Raw genomic sequence first — 19,972 nt, 5'->3', positions numbered from 1 at the left:
TTAAATTGGATGAGCTCTCAAAGTGCAGATTTTACTGTTCCCTGTGATGCCCAATTTATTTATTTTAAATTGGATGACACCAACTACCTTGTTATAAATATCCCAATTTCTTCCAATTCTTCGGAGCAATGAGGGTCTTTATGACCCTTTTCCCACCGAGGACTCTTCCTGAAAGTCCTCCAAAACGACATTGATGGTGATAGTAGAAGTAATACAGGAAGAGGATGAGCTCTAATACCCTGAATGGGTAATTATAAGAATGGTTGAGCAAAAAAACATCCCATTTTCAAATTTTTACTCTACATTAATGCATCTCATTTAATTAAACCCAATTAACAATTGTATTAATTGTACATGATATAAACAATTACCTTAAACCCAATGAACATGGAGTTGGAATATATAAAATATGAGGTAGCTTTAGAGAATAACAACATGACACAGAAAGCATAGCATGACTTGGTGAATGTTATTAACATCCTTATTATCAATGTGTGACAAACATTATTATTCTAAACAAACACGAAATGTATTCTTCTGACGGTAATTCAGCAGATACTAGGAACTGTAATGCACCTGCTCAGAGTACCCCGATCTCTCTCTCTTTGTCCTTCTCCCCACAGCTAAACCGGCAACCATGACGTCGAGGCTTTTCAGGATTATCTGGATCCGAGTCACTTGATTCCAAGAAAAGGCCTCTGAGGCACCGTCTTCTTACTGTTGGTTGATACGTACGCTTCTCCGCCGGAGTGACGTTAAACTCAGCCTTGTGTGTTTCAAGCGGCTCCAGTTTACCATTCGCTTTCATTGGTTCTTCTTGTTTATAATTTGATACAACCAACCGGACGCCAGGATTGTTTTCGGTGACCGAAGTGTCGAACAAAATGGAGTTATTGACACTCTGTATATTGCTATTAACATATGCCCTTGATGGGGGATTTTCTTTGGGGGTTGGATCTCTGGACCTTTTATCCGTGGAGCTCCCTTCTCCATCAGTGGTAGCTTCAGTGCTCTCATCTGGGTTGAGCTTGTAACCCCGGTGAATGGGAACAAATTCATCTGTTTTGGTCGACTCTAAGCCCAGCTGCATTGATGCTCCTCTATTTTCACCAGATAGGGTTATGACACTAATTGGCTTTTTATAATCGGATTGGCTAGTGGTAAGCTTTTGAACGAATGTAGAGATATCTTTCCTTACCTCTTCGTGCAGGGGAAGTTGTTCTCCGTTGGAGATAACACTCGGTTTTTGTGTAGTTAATGTGCTTGATGATCTCCTTTCCTTCGGATGTCTTGAACTTGCAATGTTGATCTGTTTTGGAATAGAACTGGGGGCGCCAAATGCCTCCTTTCTGTCAAAAGATTCTTCCTTCTCCCACTTTGGCTTCTGTTTTTCTTGAAACGCAGCACCGATTGTCTTCTTTGTTCGGTCTTCATAACTTGATCCATTTGTTTTTTCTTCAATTATTTCTCGCACTACTTCCTTCCCTACTTCCCTTTCCTCTAACTTTGGCTTAGCATCGCCACCAATGGCATTAGAATCTAACCTTTGAGTTGGAGAAGTTTGTGATGGCACTTCTGCCTTGAGTTGAGGTTGTTGTGATGGTGGCAGAGACACCACTGACTTTGGTTCTTTCTCAGAGAGAAACGATGGGGGCTGAGTGCCAACAGCCAAAGGCTGAGAGCTTTCTTGAATTGTAGGTTTTAATTTCGTTGTTACATCTGTTTGCACCTGGGCTGCTGGGCGAGATGGAGAAGAGGGCTGTGATGTCCTTCGGTCAGCAGGTGGAGAGGATAAACGAGACACCACTGGCTTTGGTTCTTTCTCAGAGAGAGATGATGGGGGCTGAGTGGCCGCGGCCGAAGGCTGAGAGCTTTCTTGTAGTGGTTGTAATTTCGTTGTCCTGGTTGGTTGCACCTGAGCGGTTGGGCGAGATGGAGAAGAGGGTTGTGATGTCCGTCGGTCAGCAGATGGAGAGGATAAACGAGATATAGGCGGAGAGGTTGTCCCTGGTGCTGGTTGGGCCTGAGATGTGCGAGATGGTGATGAGGGCACAGAGCCTGAAGCTCCGGTTTGAGGCGCTGCCCGTGAAGGTGATGGAGCTTCAGCCCGAGTTTGAGGTGCTGATGGAGGCTTCGAAGCAACTGTTGGCGATGGTGGTGGCCGAGTTTGAGGTTGTGCTACCCGTGCTTGGGAAGTTGTAGGGGGCAGTACTGACGAGGCAATCCCTGCAGGCCTGAATGGTGGCCTCTGAATGGAGGCAGTGCTGGATTGAGCAGGCGTTTGGGTTTCAATTTTAGGACGAGGGGGCTGTGATTCGCTTGAAGGACGTGGAGGTGGAGTCGCAACTGGTGCTGACTGCCAAGGGAGCCGAAATCGGAATGTTTGCCTTTGTTCTGCCATAGATGATCAAGGAAAACGTTCTTTAAAACAAATAAGAGGGTGTTTTATTTACGAAGCTAATGCTTCCCATTCAATGATGATGGTATATATAGGTATGGATTTGATACTTCAGAAAACTTTTGGGGCCTTTCCATTGTTTTGTGTCTTGAAACACGCACTTTGCTCTTGCTTCTTTGCCTTGGTAGGGGACAAAGATAAATGGGATTCTTTTTAGACATATTTTCCTTCTCTGGTAGGTCTAAGCATCTCATCTCAATTGCCTTGAATTTCAATCTCTTTTCTCCAGTTTTGAGGGCCTCTTTTTTTCTAGTAACAAGACAACTATTACTTTTTCAACGTCTTTGAACAAAATTATGTAAAATTGAAACTTTAAAAAAAAAAAATTAACATTTTTTACTGGATATCATGATCATCTTGGTTGTGGCCTGTAAAATAGTTTTATGTCTATATTTTTCTTTCCCAGACCAAGAGGACGACGTTAAAAGGCTGCTAACAGATACAAGTGAACTATGTCGAAAGCAAGAATCTTTTTGCCTTTCTTTTGTTACGCTAAATCTCTGAAAATGCATGTGAAAGTATGTAATTGCCTTCAAAGAGTCATCTTCGAGTCGAAGACTTCGACCATCCGTCGCCTCAGGCGACATGCGACCTACCATCGTGAGTCATGGACCACGTGCACAGCCGAGGTATATACAAACAGCGGACCAACCCGAGTGCTTAACCTCTTCGGTCAGATGATATTATTCTCATCTTGGTGATTGCTTATCTTTGATGGACCTGTAGTTGTAGTTATCTTTATTATTTGAATAAAATATTATTAAAATATAATTTTTTAATATAATTTTTTTTAATTTAAAAAATTAGAACTATTTATTATGTTTTGTAAAAATTTAAAAAAATTATAATAATTATATGATATGAAATGAGATAATTTAATTTACGAGTCCTATGATTCCGCTTAAAAAAAATTAGAACATATTATTAAAAAGTGAGTTTTTTTATATGAATTTTAAATTTATTTAATTTTAAAAAAATAACAGAAATTACATACTCGAGGACTGTTGAAATTATTTCTCCTACTAATAGCATCAAATCCCAAATTTGGAATGTGATTGTGACATTGTGTTATCCTGCTTATGAGGTGTCACAAGTAGCAGGGTTCTTATAAAAATCTCATTTTAATTGGAACCAAATTTTAGAAATATTTCTCAACTGAAGAAGTATGTCGAGAAAGTGTCCAGATATGTGTATTTTTTTTTTCTTTTTTTCATGTATTTTTTAATCACCATAAAAATTTAAAACAATAAAAATTATTAAAATATTATAAAAAATATTTATATAATTATTAAATTAAAAAAAATTGTCGAACCCATATTTAAACAACTCTTGATAAATGCTATTTCAAGTTCCACAATTATTACAATTATTTGAAGAAAATGTTAGCCGCCGCCCCTATGACTGTGACTCTGTCGGGGTAAGCCCAAAGTGCTCTGTTGAAGGTGGCATTTATTAATTTGAGAAGTAGCTGTCGACAATGTAAGTAATTGGTTGATCGTCTAATGCTCGGTCATTATTTAAGAAAATGTTGGTCTCAAGCCCCATATTTTTTGTATCAGTCGCCATCGTTCTGTTCAGAGGTCAACATCCTAGCCATGTACTAGCCATGATGAATAAATGATAAAAATAAACACGTATATGAAAGAGAGAATGGAAAAAAAAATATCTTGTCTACATCTCCACACATTAGGAGCATTCGGAGATTTTTCTCTAAAGAGATACATTTACAAAAGATTCTTGATACATCCCTAGATTAATCGGACATTGATCCAGACACCTGATATTAATAAAAAAACATGTCCACACACAAACGCTTAATAATTTATTTCTTAAAAAAAAAAATAGTGGGTAAGATGATAAGGAGCATCTCTTGTGCTTCTGCCTAAAATTCAAGTTGTACCCTTTAGCTTGGCTTTATACCCTCTTCCATGTGAGGGAGAATCAAACGCTGTTCAGAAAAATGTTAGCAGCACTAAGGTTAATCATTTGTTGTGCTTGCTTTGAATCATTCGAAATAACGAAGTTTCATGCTGAAACAGAGAAGGAAGCAAAGTTGATCAGACAGGGAAAAAAAAAATGAAATTCTCATGCTCTACACTGCACCACCAATCCTAAGATCGTTGCTTCTAATAATAGTACAGCTAAAACTTCCTAAAACAGTCTCATCAGAGGTACAGATTTTTTGAAAAAAAAAAAGGAGTTTCATGCATTTTTATCCAAAAGATTTGATACAAATTCACATTGAAGGACCAGGCCACACTAGACTAAGCGTGATGAACCCAACTCTGCTTTCCATCCTTTGTTAATCTTGTCTATAAATTCTTCTACTTGTTTCCTCAGCTCATCTTCACCTTTATCATTATCATCCTCCTTCTTGTTACTTCTGTAGTTTTCCTCCCCGTCTGCAACAGATGCTTCATGGGAACATGAATCTTCATCGATATTTCTTGACAATTTGCTGTCATTGAAGACCTGCTCACTGTTTGTTCCATGTTTATGATTTGTGGTTGCGTCGATGATCAGTACCGAGGGAGGGATTTCACCTCCTTGATCGTACAAGTTGAAGCTGGATTTGGAGCCCACAAGGATAATGACAATGATCAAATTGCAGAAACAGAAGATGAAGACAGAGCTGGAAACAGCTTGAGTTATAAACCCTAAAATGGAATCAAACATGGCTGCAAAGATTGACAGGAGAGGGAAAAAAAAAAAAGAGCCAGCCAAAAGGTTGGAAGGGAATGAGAGAGACGACCACTACATGAGACAACTGGGAATATGTTAAGCCTATATATAGCCTTTCATGGATGAAAAAGTTGCAGAAGATGCTTTTTTTTCCTCGAAAGATAATAAAATATGAAATATTATATACTTCATTGTTCATTTAATCATTGACGTATTGGTGTAGTTGGGAAGCTTCTTACTCAACTCCTTGTGATTTGTGTGGATAATATTTCAGTGACTTTTCTTGTCACTCACTAACCTATATGTCATCAGATTAACATCACCAACCAAACCAAACCCATAGTTTATGATTTTTCTATGAAGAAGAAGAAGAAGACAAAAAGAAATTTGAATTTTATAAAAAGAAGAAGATATTATGTTCGATCGAAAGATTGGCTAGAAGTTCGCTGCTTTAAAAGCTATTCACCAGGTCAGGCAATTTGGGCAAACGAGGCAGGAAAATGCAGTCAACAATCCAACTCCATTAAGCCCAGGTATCAAAACTTTCTTACTATAGAACTTGAAAGAACAAAAGCGTCTCAAATTTTGGTGGCATCACGTTAATACATACATACAAAGATTTCGAGTCTTATGTTGATGCATGCGATAAGTCATGGCATGCGTTTTTGAGAGAAGTAGCATATTTGCTTTGTCCTCTCTGCAATTTGGAATTAAGAAGAAACTCTAGTGATGCCACTCTATGAGAATCATATGGATCAGGCGCCAATCAATCATACTAGTTTTATGCAATCACTTTCAAGTTTCAGCTCTTCGCTACCGACTTTTGATTCCTGCCGTTTTGCAAGAAACCAAAAGAATGAGGAAATCTCTCGTCTGGTTTTTGTACAAAGGATAAACAAGTTGTTCCAAGAGCACTGCAGTGAACCGACAATCAAGATACTCAAAATAAGATAGAGGTTTTGTCCACCACGGAAATCGGAATATACATTGATATTGCAGTCGGAATAGTACACTCATAAATTAATATAAATTTTTTAATAGATATAATATATTATTATATAAAATCACGTAATTTTATAAATTTTATAATGATGATATGTAAATAATAATAAAAATTAGTATATAGAAGTAAAAAAATAATAAATAATAATAAACTATTTATAAATCATAATAAATTATTTATAAATAATAATAAAATAATTGAGTAGAGAGAAAATCTTCTCGTCAAGTACGGACTTTTTCTCCACTGTTCTAAGGTAAGAACCTGTTTAATAGTAATTTTGTGGAATGCAATGATCGAAATTGCAAGTGGAGAAGGTTGAGATTGTAAAGAGCAGGAAATTTCAGAGATAATAATAAAATCAGTGTCTATTAAAATAAATTCATAAAAGTTCAAAAAATAGTATATAGAAGTAAAAAAATAATAAATAATAATAAACTATTTATAAATCATAATAAATTATTTATAAATAATAATAAAATAATATAAAGCTACTCAATTACAAAAGACAACATTAATATCCTCTTATCTGTTAATCCAACTCTCTCTGAATTATAACAAAAGTAATTTTAAAGCATTATAAAAAAATTTTAGACTCCTTCGGGTTTGAAAAACATCTTATTTAATCTTAATTCATTTTATTTTATTATAATAATTTTTTAAAAATTTTTACATAAAATATAATAAATAATTTAATTTTTTAAATTATATAATAATAATAATATTAAAAAATAATATTTAATAATATTTTATTTAACTTTTATTTTTCATCTAAAATCATTTCATTCCATCTATAAGACCTCATTTATTTATCTAAAACATCTCATTTTAGTATTATAAATTTTATAAATTTTCACCTAAAATATAATAAAAAATTTAATTTTTTCAAAATTTAAAATAATATTAACGTTAAAAAATTATATTATAATAATATTTTATTTAATTTTTAAAAAAATATCCTATCTAATCTGATTTGTCGAGTCTGGCCTTATCCAATTACATTGATTACCGTATTTGCCCCCATGCGGTTTGCTCGTTTCAAAAGTCGGCACCGACGGTACAGCCGTACTGCCGGTCCGCTGGTTCTGAGCCTCTGACTAAAAAGGATGCTCTATATTCAAATCATCTGTGAGCTTGGAAGACTTTGCACCTCAAATATAATTGAGTTTTACTGTATATAAATAAAATCGTATATTAATTTATGTATTAATAATAATTTTTTATATTTAAAATTAAAATTAATATTATTTTTAATAAAATTAAATTTTTAATCAATTATATTAAATTAATAAACGTATTAATGATTGCAATATTTTTCCAATATAATTTTACCGCATATTCTGAGATTATTCCTTTTCGCCTGTTGGCTCCACTCAAATTTCACTTCAGCCTCTCTCGTGACGCCCAAGGAAAGAAAAAACAAGCAATCGCAGCCGCCCACATATTACGTTACTTTTCCCCGATCAACGGTGGAAAATATAAATCCGTGGTTGCAAAACCAGGGGCTCTACCGCTACGACTATTATACACGTAAGACCCTGAGGCTTTAAGTCCCAGAACCAACTGAAACAAGAGTTTTGTGTTAAGAGAAACCCCTTGCGAATCGGAAACATGGCTACGATCAAGCTTGTTAAAGCCCGTCAGATCTTCGACAGCCGTGGAAATCCAACCGTTGAAGTGAGTTTTTCTTTAATCCGTCTGATCTCTTTTTTTCTATCATAACTATATCATGATGTTTACTGCTTTGTTTGTTTGCTGAGAAAATGCGAGGAGAAGAACGGAAATGTACGATGAGTGTTTTTAATGCTTTCGTCTGAATTTCAGGCTGATATTATTCTTTCTGATGATAGCCTGGTTAGAGCTGCTGTGCCAAGTGGTGCTTCTACAGGTGAACGTTTATTCTTCTATTCCACTTTCTTGTTTTATTTTTCTTACTTTTAGTTATTTCTCATTTATCGTGCATGTCGTTTGTCACATTTCATTTTTTTTAATTTGTTTGGGCGGATGGTTGGATGGATGCAATATGTATGTCTCTATATACGGAATATTTTCGTGTCTATATGTATATCTGCTGTGTAAGTATGCTTATGTATTTAGTAGCGTTCCCTCTTTCATTATTTTTTTACCTTTTTTTTTTCTTGTGGATCTTTCAGTCATGCACATATATTTAGGTTTATTTTTATTATTTTTCGCCATGCCTGCCTTGTGAGGGGTGAGTGTTTAAGATTTTTCAATTTTAAATTCATTTCGAGTATTTCGTTTCTTGTTTTTGGGTTATTGGACTTTCGTCTTACTGTTTGTATTTGACTGGTTTTGCGGATGTTAATTTAGTTTTTTTTTTCTTGCCGATCTTACTGTTCTGCACATATTTATGTGTATTCGTATGCATGTACTGTTGTGCTTGTGCTTATTGTCTGTCTTGGTTGGTATGCTAAAAAACCAGTGCTTACACCCATACATGACTTGATTTATTGTCAAAAGGTGTCTACGAAGCCCTGGAGTTGAGGGATGGGGGATCAGACTACCTTGGTAAAGGTGTCCTCAAGGTATTCGATTACTTTTTATGTTCTCTGAATTCATTTTAAACTCTTTCATATTAACTGCAATTCTATTTATTGTTGTGTGATGAATCATCATTGCCGCAATCTTATCTTTCAAAGCCAGTGCCGTAAGCGTTCTATTGCTTTGATTTTAATGGCAGAACCTATAATCGTGGCGATTGTGTGTTTTCCAATTGGATGCTGTGCATGGTGGGAGTGTCTTTGTAGTTGTTTGGTCTCATCAAGCGTCTTTATTGCTTTCTTTTCCCTTTATTTTGGAGTGAAACTAATATTGATGATTTGATTTCTTGATGGTTAGGCTGTGGAGAATGTGAATAAAATCATTGGACCTGCTTTGATAGGGAAGGTATGATGGTTATTATGTTTTGTGAGATATTACTATTATGTCTTTCGAGCCCAGAAAAGTGAATGGTTATTGATGCCCCTACACCCGGTATTTTGGTTTAATGCAGGACCCAACAGAGCAGGCTAAAATCGACAACTTTATGGTACAACAGCTTGATGGAACTGTTAACGAATGGGGTTGGTGCAAGCAAAAGGTATTTTGAGCTTTATTCAGTGGTTGTCCCCAAATGCTGTTGACGCTCGTGAAGCTCATGTTAATTTATGTTTTTTCTCTCTTGGTTTTATAGCTTGGAGCAAATGCTATTTTGGCAGTTTCCCTTGCTGTTTGTAAAGCTGGTGCTTTGGTGAAGAAGATTCCCCTTTACCAGGTATATTTGTATTTTAAGATTGACATTATGATTCCTGCTAATTTTAGCTGCATGCCTAGTGGTTCATTGTTGTTGTGTTTTAACCTTGCAGCACATTGCCAATCTTGCCGGTAACAAGACCTTAGTGCTGCCCGTACCTGCTTTCAATGTTATTAATGGAGGTTCCCATGCAGGCAATAAACTGGCAATGCAGGTAATTTGATGATGGGGCATTTATATAATCAATGGTTAATGAAATTTGTTATTTGAAGTTTATACTGTTTATATTTTATTGTGTAGGAATTTATGATTCTCCCTGTTGGGGCATCTTCTTTCAAGGAAGCCATGAAAATGGGTGTAGAGGTGTATCATAATCTGAAGGTGTCTGTTCTCTTTTTGGTTTCATGTCTTTAATAACAAATTGGCATTGATTATAAGGCTTATCTTATTTCTACTTTTTTGCTTGTCTAGGCCGTAATTAAAAAGAAGTATGGGCAAGATGCCACCAACGTTGGAGATGAAGGTGGTTTTGCTCCCAACATTCAGGTTGGTTGGTCTGAGTATGCTTTTCGCCTATCAGGAAATGTTATAGAAAAGCAAGAAGTCAACTAACTGAACTTATTCTTTTTAACATAAAATTGCTCCTGTTTTCTTTTTAACCTTATGCCTTCTTTGAAAACCAAATTAACAAGTCGGAAGATTGACATGTAGCATAACTCATTTTTAAATTTATTTGTAATAATTTTTATTTTTAAGTTTCTGGTATCACATCTAATGACAATGTTGCTTTATCTGATTTATAGAAGATGTTAGAAAGCAAATGTTATGTGGATAAAAATAATGTCAGGATGTTTGGTTTTGCAGGAAAACAAAGAGGGTCTTGAACTGCTAAAGACTGCTATTGCTAAAGCTGGATATACTGGAAAGGTCGGTTCTTGGATCTTTTTCATTTTTTTAATCAAACTTAGCTCTCTTACTTCTTCACCTCCTCTTGTAGCAATACTACTTTTAACAATTTGCTGGCTATTTTTTTTTCTCTTTTTTCCTAACAGGTTGTGATTGGTATGGATGTTGCTGCATCTGAATTCTATGATAACAAGGATAAGACCTATGATTTGAATTTCAAGGAAGAGGTAATTACTTTATTTACATAATGTTACATCTTTTTTTTTTCCCCTCGGATTCACATCATTTTGAATGATTTATATATCTGTTTTATATGTGTGATGAAAAGAAGTTTGGTTGGAAGCATATCAATTCATGAGTTTGTTATCAACTAAGTTAGCTGAACAGTTGAATCTGTCTGCTGTAGAGCAATGATGGATCACAAAAAATATCAGGGGACAGCTTGAAGAATGTTTACAAGTCATTTGTGGCTGATTATCCAATTGTGTCCATTGAGGACCCATTTGATCAGGATGACTGGGAGCACTATGCAAAGCTTACCAGTGAAATTGGCGAGCAAGTGCAGATTGTCGGTGATGATCTTCTTGTCACAAACCCTAAGGTATAATAAGTAAAGTTATGTCAATTCAAATTTGGAAGAAAGGCCGTCTTTTGACCTGACTTTGTTAATTATTGTTGCTTCAGCGTGTTGCAAAAGCAATTCAGGAGAAAGCCTGCAATGCCCTTTTGTTGAAGGTAATATTCATTGTCTTTCTCATTAAAGGGGCATCTAAGGATTGCTTTGTAAATCTTATACGATAACTGTTTGGTCCCTGTTTGTTTACTACTGCCATGGATTGCATGCACATAAAATTTCTGATAATTTGTTGATAGCCATTGGTTCACTACCACTGACTTACATCTGCAACCATATAAAAATTAAGTGGGTGATCATGTGCCTGAAAGTAGGAAGATTCTCAACCCCATGTTAATGATTGGTCAGGTGAATCAAATTGGTTCGGTAACTGAGAGTATTGAAGCTGTGAAAATGTCTAAACATGCTGGATGGGGTGTCATGGCAAGTCACCGAAGGTACACAGCATGCTCATTATGTTCCTGACTCCCACTCTCCCATAAGATGTTTGTAACTTGGGTTGTGACTAAAATTTACTTGTACTGTGGTGTTTCTGATTGGGTTATCTTTGTCTAATATAGTGGTGAAACTGAGGATACCTTCATTGCGGACCTTTCAGTTGGGTTGGCAACGGTAAGTGTTATCCTACCACTTTTCTTTTGGGAATTCTAAATTTCTTTGGGTCAAGGTGGTTTGTTTTTTCTTGTTTTATCTTTGCAAGCGTTGTTCCCTGCGGTTGGAGAATTTGTTATTTAGGTTTTGTTTGCGACAAAAGATTCCATTTTGTAAAGAACACCATTTAACTTGTGAATAATGGTTACTTGTATTAAAAGAAAATTATTGTGAATTATGGTTACGATATCAGGTGCTTATTGTCTAGGTTTTATTATTACATTCTATGTGGTCCAACAACTTTGTGTATGCTATTGCTTAAAGCTGATATGATTTTTCCTCGTATCTCTTGTTGCTAAACAGGGCCAGATCAAGACTGGGGCTCCTTGCAGATCAGAGCGCCTTGCTAAATACAACCAGGTAAACTTCTATTTTGGGATCTGCTTGCCCTTCTCTCTCTCTCAACTATCTGCCTGGTCATCATTATAGCTTAAAGGTAACTTTGGATACCTTATTCTCTAACAGTATGATGAGGCTCGGTAGTTCCAAATCATTGTTTTTTAGCCATTTTGCAGTCTCTCATGTGAACATATGGACAGAAAAACACATTGCTGATATTAAGGACTAAAGTTAACGATTGTTCTCCGATGTGCAGCTTCTAAGGATAGAGGAAGAGCTTGGATCTGCAGCTATCTATGCTGGATCAAAGTTCAGAGCACCCGTGAAACCATACTGAAGTTGTTATCGATGTCATTCGGCAATTTCTCAATAACCTTTTAAGAGCTTCGGCTTTATGATATGTGTGGTTTTGCAGTTTTGTGGTCACTCGAGCATCGGTACGCATAGGAATATGACAGTATGGTGAATTGAGAATTTATAATAAGTGAACTTCTTGCCGCGGATTATGAATGTCTGAGGGCGTGGTAATTTTGAATGTATTTTGTTTGCCAAACCTCTTTTAATTATAAGTGTGCGGTTGTGCTGCTTCATGATTGTAGCATTGTAGCGTTCTTTCCCCGTATTTCTTCCCTACCTGAAATAGTTTTGTTTGTTTTTATTAAAAAAATAAAAATAAAAATAAAAATAAAAAATTCAGCCAGAAGTAAAAACTATGGCCTAAGTAATTGAAGTAGGCTTGCATAAAACTGGGCACTTGGAAGACTGCAACATCCAACAAACTTGATTGGCTTCTTGCATTATCATCGGATAGTCGACACCCGTGTATAGGCCTGCATGGTCGGCTCAAATTCTCATAGCAAGAAAACATGTATTTCAAGCGCCCTAACCCCCCAACAAAAATTCTGATTTCGTTTTTCCAATGAATGCCATTATGGTATGACTTGGATTCAACGTGATGGAGCACGCCACAGAAAGTAACAGCAAAACAATGGAAACATGTCTCTGGTAATTGAGCATCAGGACTAACTTTAGCATCTAGAGATGTGGATAAAGAATATGAATTATGTTCTTACTTTCAATAGTGGCTGTTTTTACAATGTCAACGAGCTAATTCGTCGGACTAAAGTCACAACAGGATGCATTAATTCAACAGTACAGCCTCTGCACTGCATATTCCAATGCCTTCTATTCCATCTTTGCTACTATACAATTGTTCAGATTTAGATATGAAATGATTTTAGATGAAAAATAAAATAAAATAAAATATTATTAAAATATTATTTTATAATATTATTATTATTTTAGAATTTGTAAAAATTAGATTAAAATTTGAAAAAGTTAAATTATTTATTATATTTTATATGAAAATTTAAAAAAATTATAATGATAAGATATATGTTTTCCAAAGCAAATGGGGCCTAAAAGCTAGCCTCAATATCTCATCCAGTACACATTCCCTCCGCTGGGAACTTGTAACAAGGGTTCAAGGCTCTCAGCTTGTTACAGCAATTTATTAAAACATTACTTCAAAGTTCTTGCTTCCGATTTAATTTCATGTATCCCAAAGTTCAATTCCACACCCCATATGTCGACAACAATGCCCAACCTTGCATGCTAGTGCATACCAGAAACTATTTTTCTCCAGCCTCGAGTTATAAATGGCCAAATCCTAGCACATTGTATTTAGGAAATATTAACCTTCATAACTCACTATAAGTAACTAAATTCTTCAAAACACTTGAAATTTCACAAAATTTTTTCTCAAACAGTTCCCCCATTTGAGAGCCGATGGATCCAAAATTTACAATCCTGGACAAAGTTTTTCCTTTTTTCTCAAAGACCCAATCATTTACTATGAAACACTTCTTCACATCTTTTTGCAGCAAGTGAAAACCTCCAAAAACTAAGGAAAAACATGAAAGCGCTGTGATCAACGAACATCGACCAACTCTACATCAAACACGAGCCATGAATTTGGGGGGATCTTCCCAGCCCGTTCAGATCCATAGCTGCACAAGAAGATTTGAGTATCAATATTTCTTGATTTGGCCGCCCAAAGCTTTGTAGAGGGAAAACCATTATCGGACACAAAACAAGAAGGCAAAGGGGCGTGAACTAATACTTACCATACCATCAATGAGTGAGAGAATGCCAAAAAAAAAAGCTATAGATGCTACAGTGCTCAAACTCAACAAGAAAATAGGATGTTAAAATGGAAAGCAAAAGATAGAACTACGATTGCATACCCCATGGATGGCGGAATTGTGAGTCTTCTTTTGTCCCCAATACGCATGCCTGAGGATTCAGTATACACAAGAATATGTAACAACAGCTTGGCAAAGGATACCAAATGTACAGATTAGCAGAATCAAGTCTTAAGTCTTCAGAAAATTACCATTAACCCCAACATCCCACCCCTTTATAACTTGTCCTATACCTGCAAGACCAAGAGAAGATAATTTTAACACAGATAACAAATTGGGTACCTGTCATTTGTGATATAAAGTAATGCATTACCTAGGCGGAACTTAAATGGTGCCCTTCCCACATTCGAATCAAAAATTTTTCCATTATTTTTTAGCTTGCCAATATAATGGACACTGACCTGAAAACAAATCATAGCATCCTGTTACTCGAATGAAAATAATAATTCATTTGACATCAACGAAAGTAAGCAAATAAATCTAGGTTTTTCTATATGACTCAAAGGGGCTTACTATAAATATCTGATTGTTATGCTTTAGGCAACACTTTTATCCAGGAATTGCATAAAATCTTAAATATTCACTTGATGCTGTCATAAATCTTGACATGGACAAATTTCAGAGACACAGTCATGATACATTGAATGAAACAGCAGCCGGAAAGACACCAAAATGCAACAGGCCAGACTACACCATGTAATTTATTGGTGTTTATAGAATCATATGTTACTGATTGGGCCCAAACAATAGAAGACCCCAAGCCCCATCAAGCTATAGGCCTAGAGAGCAATGTAACTCCATCTAAGAATCTTACGTTTAAAGATCCAAAAGTATGAAAAGAAGGCAACACAGAGCACCTTTTTTTACAATATCATTTCTCTTGCATGTGAAAAGCTAATGTCCAAGGCTTAAATGGGTCATTTGACCATTTAAAAAGTTGATAAACAAAGAGCAACCTGTTTTCCAGGGGAAGCTCTTTTGCCATCTGGTTTGCCCATTGCTAGCTCCTCGATAACCAACCCATTTGGAAATGTTCTCACTTGAGATGACTTGTCTTTGCCTTGCTTTTCATCTAACTCCTGATTTCCCACTGCTGAAATGGTTTGATGCACATTAGTTTTAACTTCACTCTCCTGAGTTTTCTTCTTCTTTTTCTTCTTTTTCTTCTCTGCTGAACTTTTTCCAGGAACAAGGTCCACATCAAGATCAGGGCCCCTGTGCATGTAGACAGCAAAACATCAAAATACATAACATGTTGATAATGGCATAGTGGACAGAGGGAGAGTGAGTAACTAATTACAAATTAAAAGTAAAGCCATTACGAATGTGGGTGTTGTTCACAATATTTTAATTGATCTAGTAGAGGTAGGGATATATATAATTAAATTGGACTTCCTAGGTGAAAAGGCTTCATCAGTGGGCCATGCAGCATACAATATCTCATGAGTTAAAATATTTCCTATTCATAATATATCATTATAAAAAGGAATCAGATGTGGTAGGAAATGGATTCATATAGCCAACCCAATATAGTAGTAGTACTGAGGTCCTGTTTTGTAGAACTAGGTTGATGTACGAAAAAAGTGACAAGTGCAGAAATTCAGTGAAATTCCATACATAATGGGGGGTTGAGGGACTGAGCTTTCCAACTCAAGAAAAAACAAAAAACAGAGCATAGATACACTCATGCTAAACAATATTGAACTGCATGAACTTTACTAGTCTAAACAATGAAAAATCTCCTCACTTCTCATTTGACAGCTTCTGATCATGGTCATTCCCAACGGGAGAAACTTGGTTCAGGTTGGGGCTCCTCTTCAACTCCTCCGGCCGCTTTTCATCCTCAGTAGGAATATTCATCTCAGTTTCCTTACCAGATAACAGAGCCTTTCCCTCTTTAGCCTGTTCTTTCCCCTTCTTCTTGTTTTTCCTCTTTTGCCTAACATTAATTTCAGGAATGGCTTAGCAAATGGATGCACCAATAAACTATTTCATAAGCTTCCTAGCTCACAGGACATTTAGCAAAAGAGAAACAGTTTATATATATATATAGGTAAAAATACCTAACCCATATTAAAGAGAGACAGTTTTTAAAGCTACTTTACTGTGAACAACGTAATTAAGGATCAATACCCATCAAGGCTGGAAATTATTATTATTTTTTTTTATAATTATCAGGTTTGAAAAACTAGCAGAAGTCCCAACTGAAATACAAAATAGACATACACACACACATACAAGATAAATTGTTAGCAAGTATCAATGATAATAGAAAATGGATGGATCCATCACCTTTCTGTATGATCATCTTGGTCATCGCTTTCAACCTTTCTTTTTAAGCCAGCAGCATGATCACCATCATTTGCTTTCGTCTTCTTCTTGGTTTTCTCAGTTATTTTCTTTTCAGTAATCTCTGCTTCTGTCTCGGGCTTCTGAATATTAGCATTGCTTTTATGTGCGGCAGAAACTGGAAAACCATCATCATCTTCACTTTCCAAAACAGATACAACACTACTCTGGACAATAATTTGTTGTTGAGATTCTCTATGGTTCTCAGAGTCACTTGATTGATTCTTCTTTTTTCGTTTTAGCTGAACATTTCCATTTGTAGGCTTTTCATCGTCCACTATTTCCTCAATTACAACTACAATAAAAAAAAATAAAGAAGAAAAGAAATCAGAGACGACAAATATGCACATTATATAACATATTGACAAAAATAAGCTTTCAGCATGCCTTGCATAAAGAAGAATTAACAACAAATATACAAGGCAAAAGTACATGACCAAAAAAGTAGTTCAAATCTACTACACTAACGAAAAGAAAATCATTATAATATAAGCCTAAGAACACATGATATTCGAAGGAGATGCAAGTTGGGTCAGGTCGGCTATTTTCAAAACCAAAACCACAATTAGTTCCAAAGATAGAACCAACACCAAATCAAGAACTTCTAGAAACTGAACCAATCAGAATCAAAAACCAAACAATACAATGAAAAGTTACATTCATGCACACATTACATTGGACTCAGCGAATGCAACCTAAATTATAAATCAGAAGGTATTAGCCTCCTTCAAATGAAAAGGAGACAGACTTTACTTGATCAAAGGAAGACAGCACAATATGCAGCAATGAAACAACAGCAGATGGGGCCTTTTATAATAAAAAGGGAAGGGGCACCTCTCTACTTTTTTCCAATGTTCAACATCCATTCAATGTTCGTTCATTGTCTTGGAAAGAGTTACTAATAATTATAATAACAAAATGCTAATAAAGTTGTACTCAGTATCAACAATGTCATCCAAGCTTCATGGTCACTTGGGCCTTATGTTCTCAGGATCAACTTCCCATATACCTTAAAATCAATTAAGGTCTCTGTATAGTGACCTTCTGACCGACATGCTAACCTTACATCATAATTTAGCAACTTTTTTCTGTTCACCTCCTTTGAGTTGTTAGGAGACAACATTTGAAATGTAGATGTATTACAAAGATATCCAAAACCTTCAACTGAAAATAATCAACTTTTCTTTCTTGGTCCACCTGCGAAAACATTTTTGGAGAATTTTCTCCATCAAATATTCAAGAGAAATTTTTTGACAAATTCTGAAACTATTCTCTTTTTCACAAAAACTTCCCATCAATTTGATGCTTCCCCTTAAATGAAAACCAATTCCATTTAGTTAGGCATAAGTGAGGCTATAATATTTTTTTTATCAGTAAGTGAGGTATAATATTTATATGAAACATATCAAATATTACATAGAACAGTAGTGGGTGAGTAGAGTATGTGCTTTGGTGGGCACCAGAAAGCACAGCAAGAAGCTTCTTAGCCACCCTATCACACACAAAATGAAAATATACAGTACACGTAACCAACTGGTATCAGCAATAGTACTGAGCAAGTAGATTACAGAAGTATCGAGAGAGAGAGAGAGAGAGAGAGAGAGAGAGAGCATTGAATCTTCAAATTTTATGTTGCTCAAAGTTAGAGAAGTATTCCAAAATTTCAAGCTACCTCCACTATTTGGCATATGTGAAGGTGAGTACATCTCAAGATCACTGTTGTCAATGAAGTCTTCCTCATAGTCATCTTCAGAATCAAAGTCAGATGAATCCTCGGACTGTGTTTCACCAATATCCTCACCAGAAGAATCACTTCAGGAGGTAGTAAGGGAAATATAAAATAATAATGAAACAAGATCTATCCAACCAATTAAAGAGAAGGGAAGGGGGTGGGGGTAAGGGGAACTAATCAAAAGGATACGATTCGTAGTGATCTTGAATGGCATATCCATCATCAGCCTCAAAATAACCAGAGAGATGGATGCTACGGGGGCCAATCACCGAGAAGGCAAATAAATCATCATTCTCAAATTCAAGATTTAGAGGGCATGACTCATTCTTATCCGGTAACAAAGAACACAAGAAAACTGGATTCTTGTGTCCTACAAAACACTGAAGTATGCACCTCTCTGTTGAAGAGCCAAGGCCTAATGTTGCCTGGCACACATCATATATTAACAGGAAAATTCACAAACATAAAAATTAGAAAATAATATCTACAACCTTGGAGTCTCTTAACAACCAGTTCCATTAAATTTTTAAATCCCCAAGACATATCAATTGTACCAAAAACTTACATCGTTGGTTCATATGCCATTCAAGTTCAAAACCAAACTTTTAAACTTCAAATAACCAATTCACGCTAAGCATCAAACCCCCAGAAACATATAGTTTATATACAAATGCGCAAACAAACTCCCTGAGCAAGTAATTATTTTCTATCAAAGAAGAAACAAGGAGATTGGTTCATTAATCATACTTCTTACCTTTTTGCATGTTCAATCAAATTAACAGAAATGAGAGTCTGTCTCGTATAACTCCAATCAAAGCCAAAAGTGTCCATTGAATCATGGTTCCATAGTACGTTTCTTAATATTCCAAATAGAACTTATGCATCTATTTTCCGAGAAAAATCTCTCTAGTAAGATATAGAATTTTACTTGTAAAAAGATAGACAGAGAATTTATCTTGTCCAAAACTCAGTATCGAATTTTGTAAAATATTTCAAGAACTTAAAATATCTTTGGGTTGGATTGAGCTACGGAAATGGACCTGAGTTATGTGAAGCTTTCCTTGCACATTGTCCGAGTGGTAAGGGTACGGTTTGCCCGGTTTCACTTCAATTCCTGAGAACCAGAAATATAAATACACAAAAAGATAATTACTTACAATGTATGACTTTAACTTTTAGACGCTCCCCTTTATTTTCTCAGATATTTTTCCTGCGGTTTCTCAGATACCAAACATATACAAGGAGACAAAAATAAAAACAAGAAGAAGAAATTGAAGCAAATGAATAAAGGAAAGTAAAGGAAGTCTATCCGGAAACTAACCCCAGAAACCCATATTTTTCGGGTAAAATCGGTTCAGAGAGGGAAATGGAGCTCGGAGGTTTCTCTAAAACCCTAGAAAACGCCCATCGCTCTGGTTTTAAAACCCCTAAGCCGCAAGCTAGGGTTTCTAGTCACGGACAATGCACGTGACCTTGGAAATGGCAGGACAATGCAGCCAGTTTTTTAACGGCTTAATTTGAAGAAGAACAATACTACGTACAGTCGTAGAATTATAAATGCCACATAATCACTTTGAAAAAAAGTGATTCACGATTAAAAAGTTAATTTTTTTTCATGTAGGTCTCATATTGATTTATTTTTTTCAAAATTACTGCACGTCGCTTGCACAACTACGATTACAAATATCATTTCTCTTTTAAAAATAAATATGCACAACCGTCTACTATTCACAAAATCACTATGCACCATATTTTTTTTAATTT

General features: G+C 35.7%; 3 protein-coding genes across 4 annotated transcripts; 1 reads left to right on the top strand and 2 right to left on the bottom strand.

Moving 5' to 3' along the window:
• Positions 1 to 367: 367 nt before the first annotated feature.
• LOC122308310 (proteoglycan 4) lies at positions 368 to 2,650 on the bottom strand. The gene has a single exon (XM_043121559.1). It carries the CDS (start codon positions 2,399 to 2,401, stop codon positions 581 to 583), a length of 1,821 nt encoding a protein of 606 aa, XP_042977493.1. The 5' UTR covers positions 2,402 to 2,650; the 3' UTR covers positions 368 to 580.
• Positions 2,651 to 7,652: 5,002 nt separating this feature from the next.
• Positions 7,653 to 12,513, top strand: LOC122307441 (enolase). 2 transcript variants are annotated; one of them, XM_043120336.1, is made up of 18 exons: positions 7,735 to 7,817; positions 7,965 to 8,028; positions 8,622 to 8,686; positions 8,842 to 8,890; positions 9,000 to 9,047; positions 9,154 to 9,240; positions 9,334 to 9,414; positions 9,506 to 9,607; positions 9,694 to 9,774; positions 9,865 to 9,939; positions 10,258 to 10,320; positions 10,446 to 10,526; positions 10,706 to 10,900; positions 10,984 to 11,034; positions 11,282 to 11,370; positions 11,494 to 11,545; positions 11,888 to 11,944; positions 12,180 to 12,513. In XM_043120336.1, the coding sequence occupies exons 3-18, from the start codon at positions 8,649 to 8,651 to the stop codon at positions 12,258 to 12,260; spliced, it is 1,230 nt and encodes a 409-aa protein (XP_042976270.1). In that variant the 5' UTR covers positions 7,735 to 7,817; positions 7,965 to 8,028; positions 8,622 to 8,648; the 3' UTR covers positions 12,261 to 12,513. The 2 variants fall into 2 exon arrangements, with proteins under 2 accessions (XP_042976269.1, XP_042976270.1); XM_043120335.1 differs by lacking the exon at positions 8,842 to 8,890 and having other exon boundaries at positions 7,653 to 7,817.
• Positions 12,514 to 13,605: 1,092 nt separating this feature from the next.
• LOC122308042 (peptidyl-prolyl cis-trans isomerase FKBP53-like) lies at positions 13,606 to 19,687 on the bottom strand. The gene is made up of 11 exons (XM_043121202.1): positions 19,530 to 19,687; positions 19,249 to 19,322; positions 18,398 to 18,633; positions 18,149 to 18,288; positions 16,420 to 16,771; positions 15,875 to 16,066; positions 15,084 to 15,342; positions 14,441 to 14,528; positions 14,319 to 14,360; positions 14,170 to 14,218; positions 13,606 to 13,932 (listed from the first exon to the last, which is right to left on the bottom strand). The coding sequence occupies exons 1-11, from the start codon at positions 19,540 to 19,542 to the stop codon at positions 13,854 to 13,856; spliced, it is 1,524 nt and encodes a 507-aa protein (XP_042977136.1). The 5' UTR covers positions 19,543 to 19,687; the 3' UTR covers positions 13,606 to 13,853.
• Positions 19,688 to 19,972: the final 285 nt, after the last annotated feature.

This window comes from Carya illinoinensis, chromosome 4 (assembly GCF_018687715.1).
Source record: "Carya illinoinensis cultivar Pawnee chromosome 4, C.illinoinensisPawnee_v1, whole genome shotgun sequence".
Taxonomy (NCBI): domain Eukaryota; kingdom Viridiplantae; phylum Streptophyta; class Magnoliopsida; order Fagales; family Juglandaceae; genus Carya; species Carya illinoinensis.
Note: the sequence above shows the minus strand (reverse complement) of the source record. Positions and strands in the feature narration are given on the sequence as shown.

Bases quoted from the DNA above. Each gene is read 5' to 3' on its own strand.
- LOC122308042 (XM_043121202.1), bottom strand. The intron at 18,634-19,248 runs GTCCATTTCCGT...GATGTGTGCCAG, and splicing joins GAAAGCTTCACATAACTCAG to GCAACATTAGGCCTTGGCTC. The intron at 16,772-18,148 runs GTAGCTTGAAAT...TTTTTATTGTAG, and splicing joins ACATATGCCAAATAGTGGAG to TTGTAATTGAGGAAATAGTG.
- LOC122308310 (XM_043121559.1), bottom strand. From the start codon at position 2,401: ATGGCAGAACAAAGGCAAACATTCCGATTTCGGCTCCCTTGGCAGTCA.
- LOC122307441 (XM_043120335.1), top strand. From the start codon at position 7,752: ATGGCTACGATCAAGCTTGTTAAAGCCCGTCAGATCTTCGACAGCCGT. The intron at 7,818-7,964 runs GTGAGTTTTTCT...TCTGAATTTCAG, and splicing joins GTGGAAATCCAACCGTTGAA to GCTGATATTATTCTTTCTGA. The intron at 11,546-11,887 runs GTAAGTGTTATC...GTTGCTAAACAG, and splicing joins TTTCAGTTGGGTTGGCAACG to GGCCAGATCAAGACTGGGGC.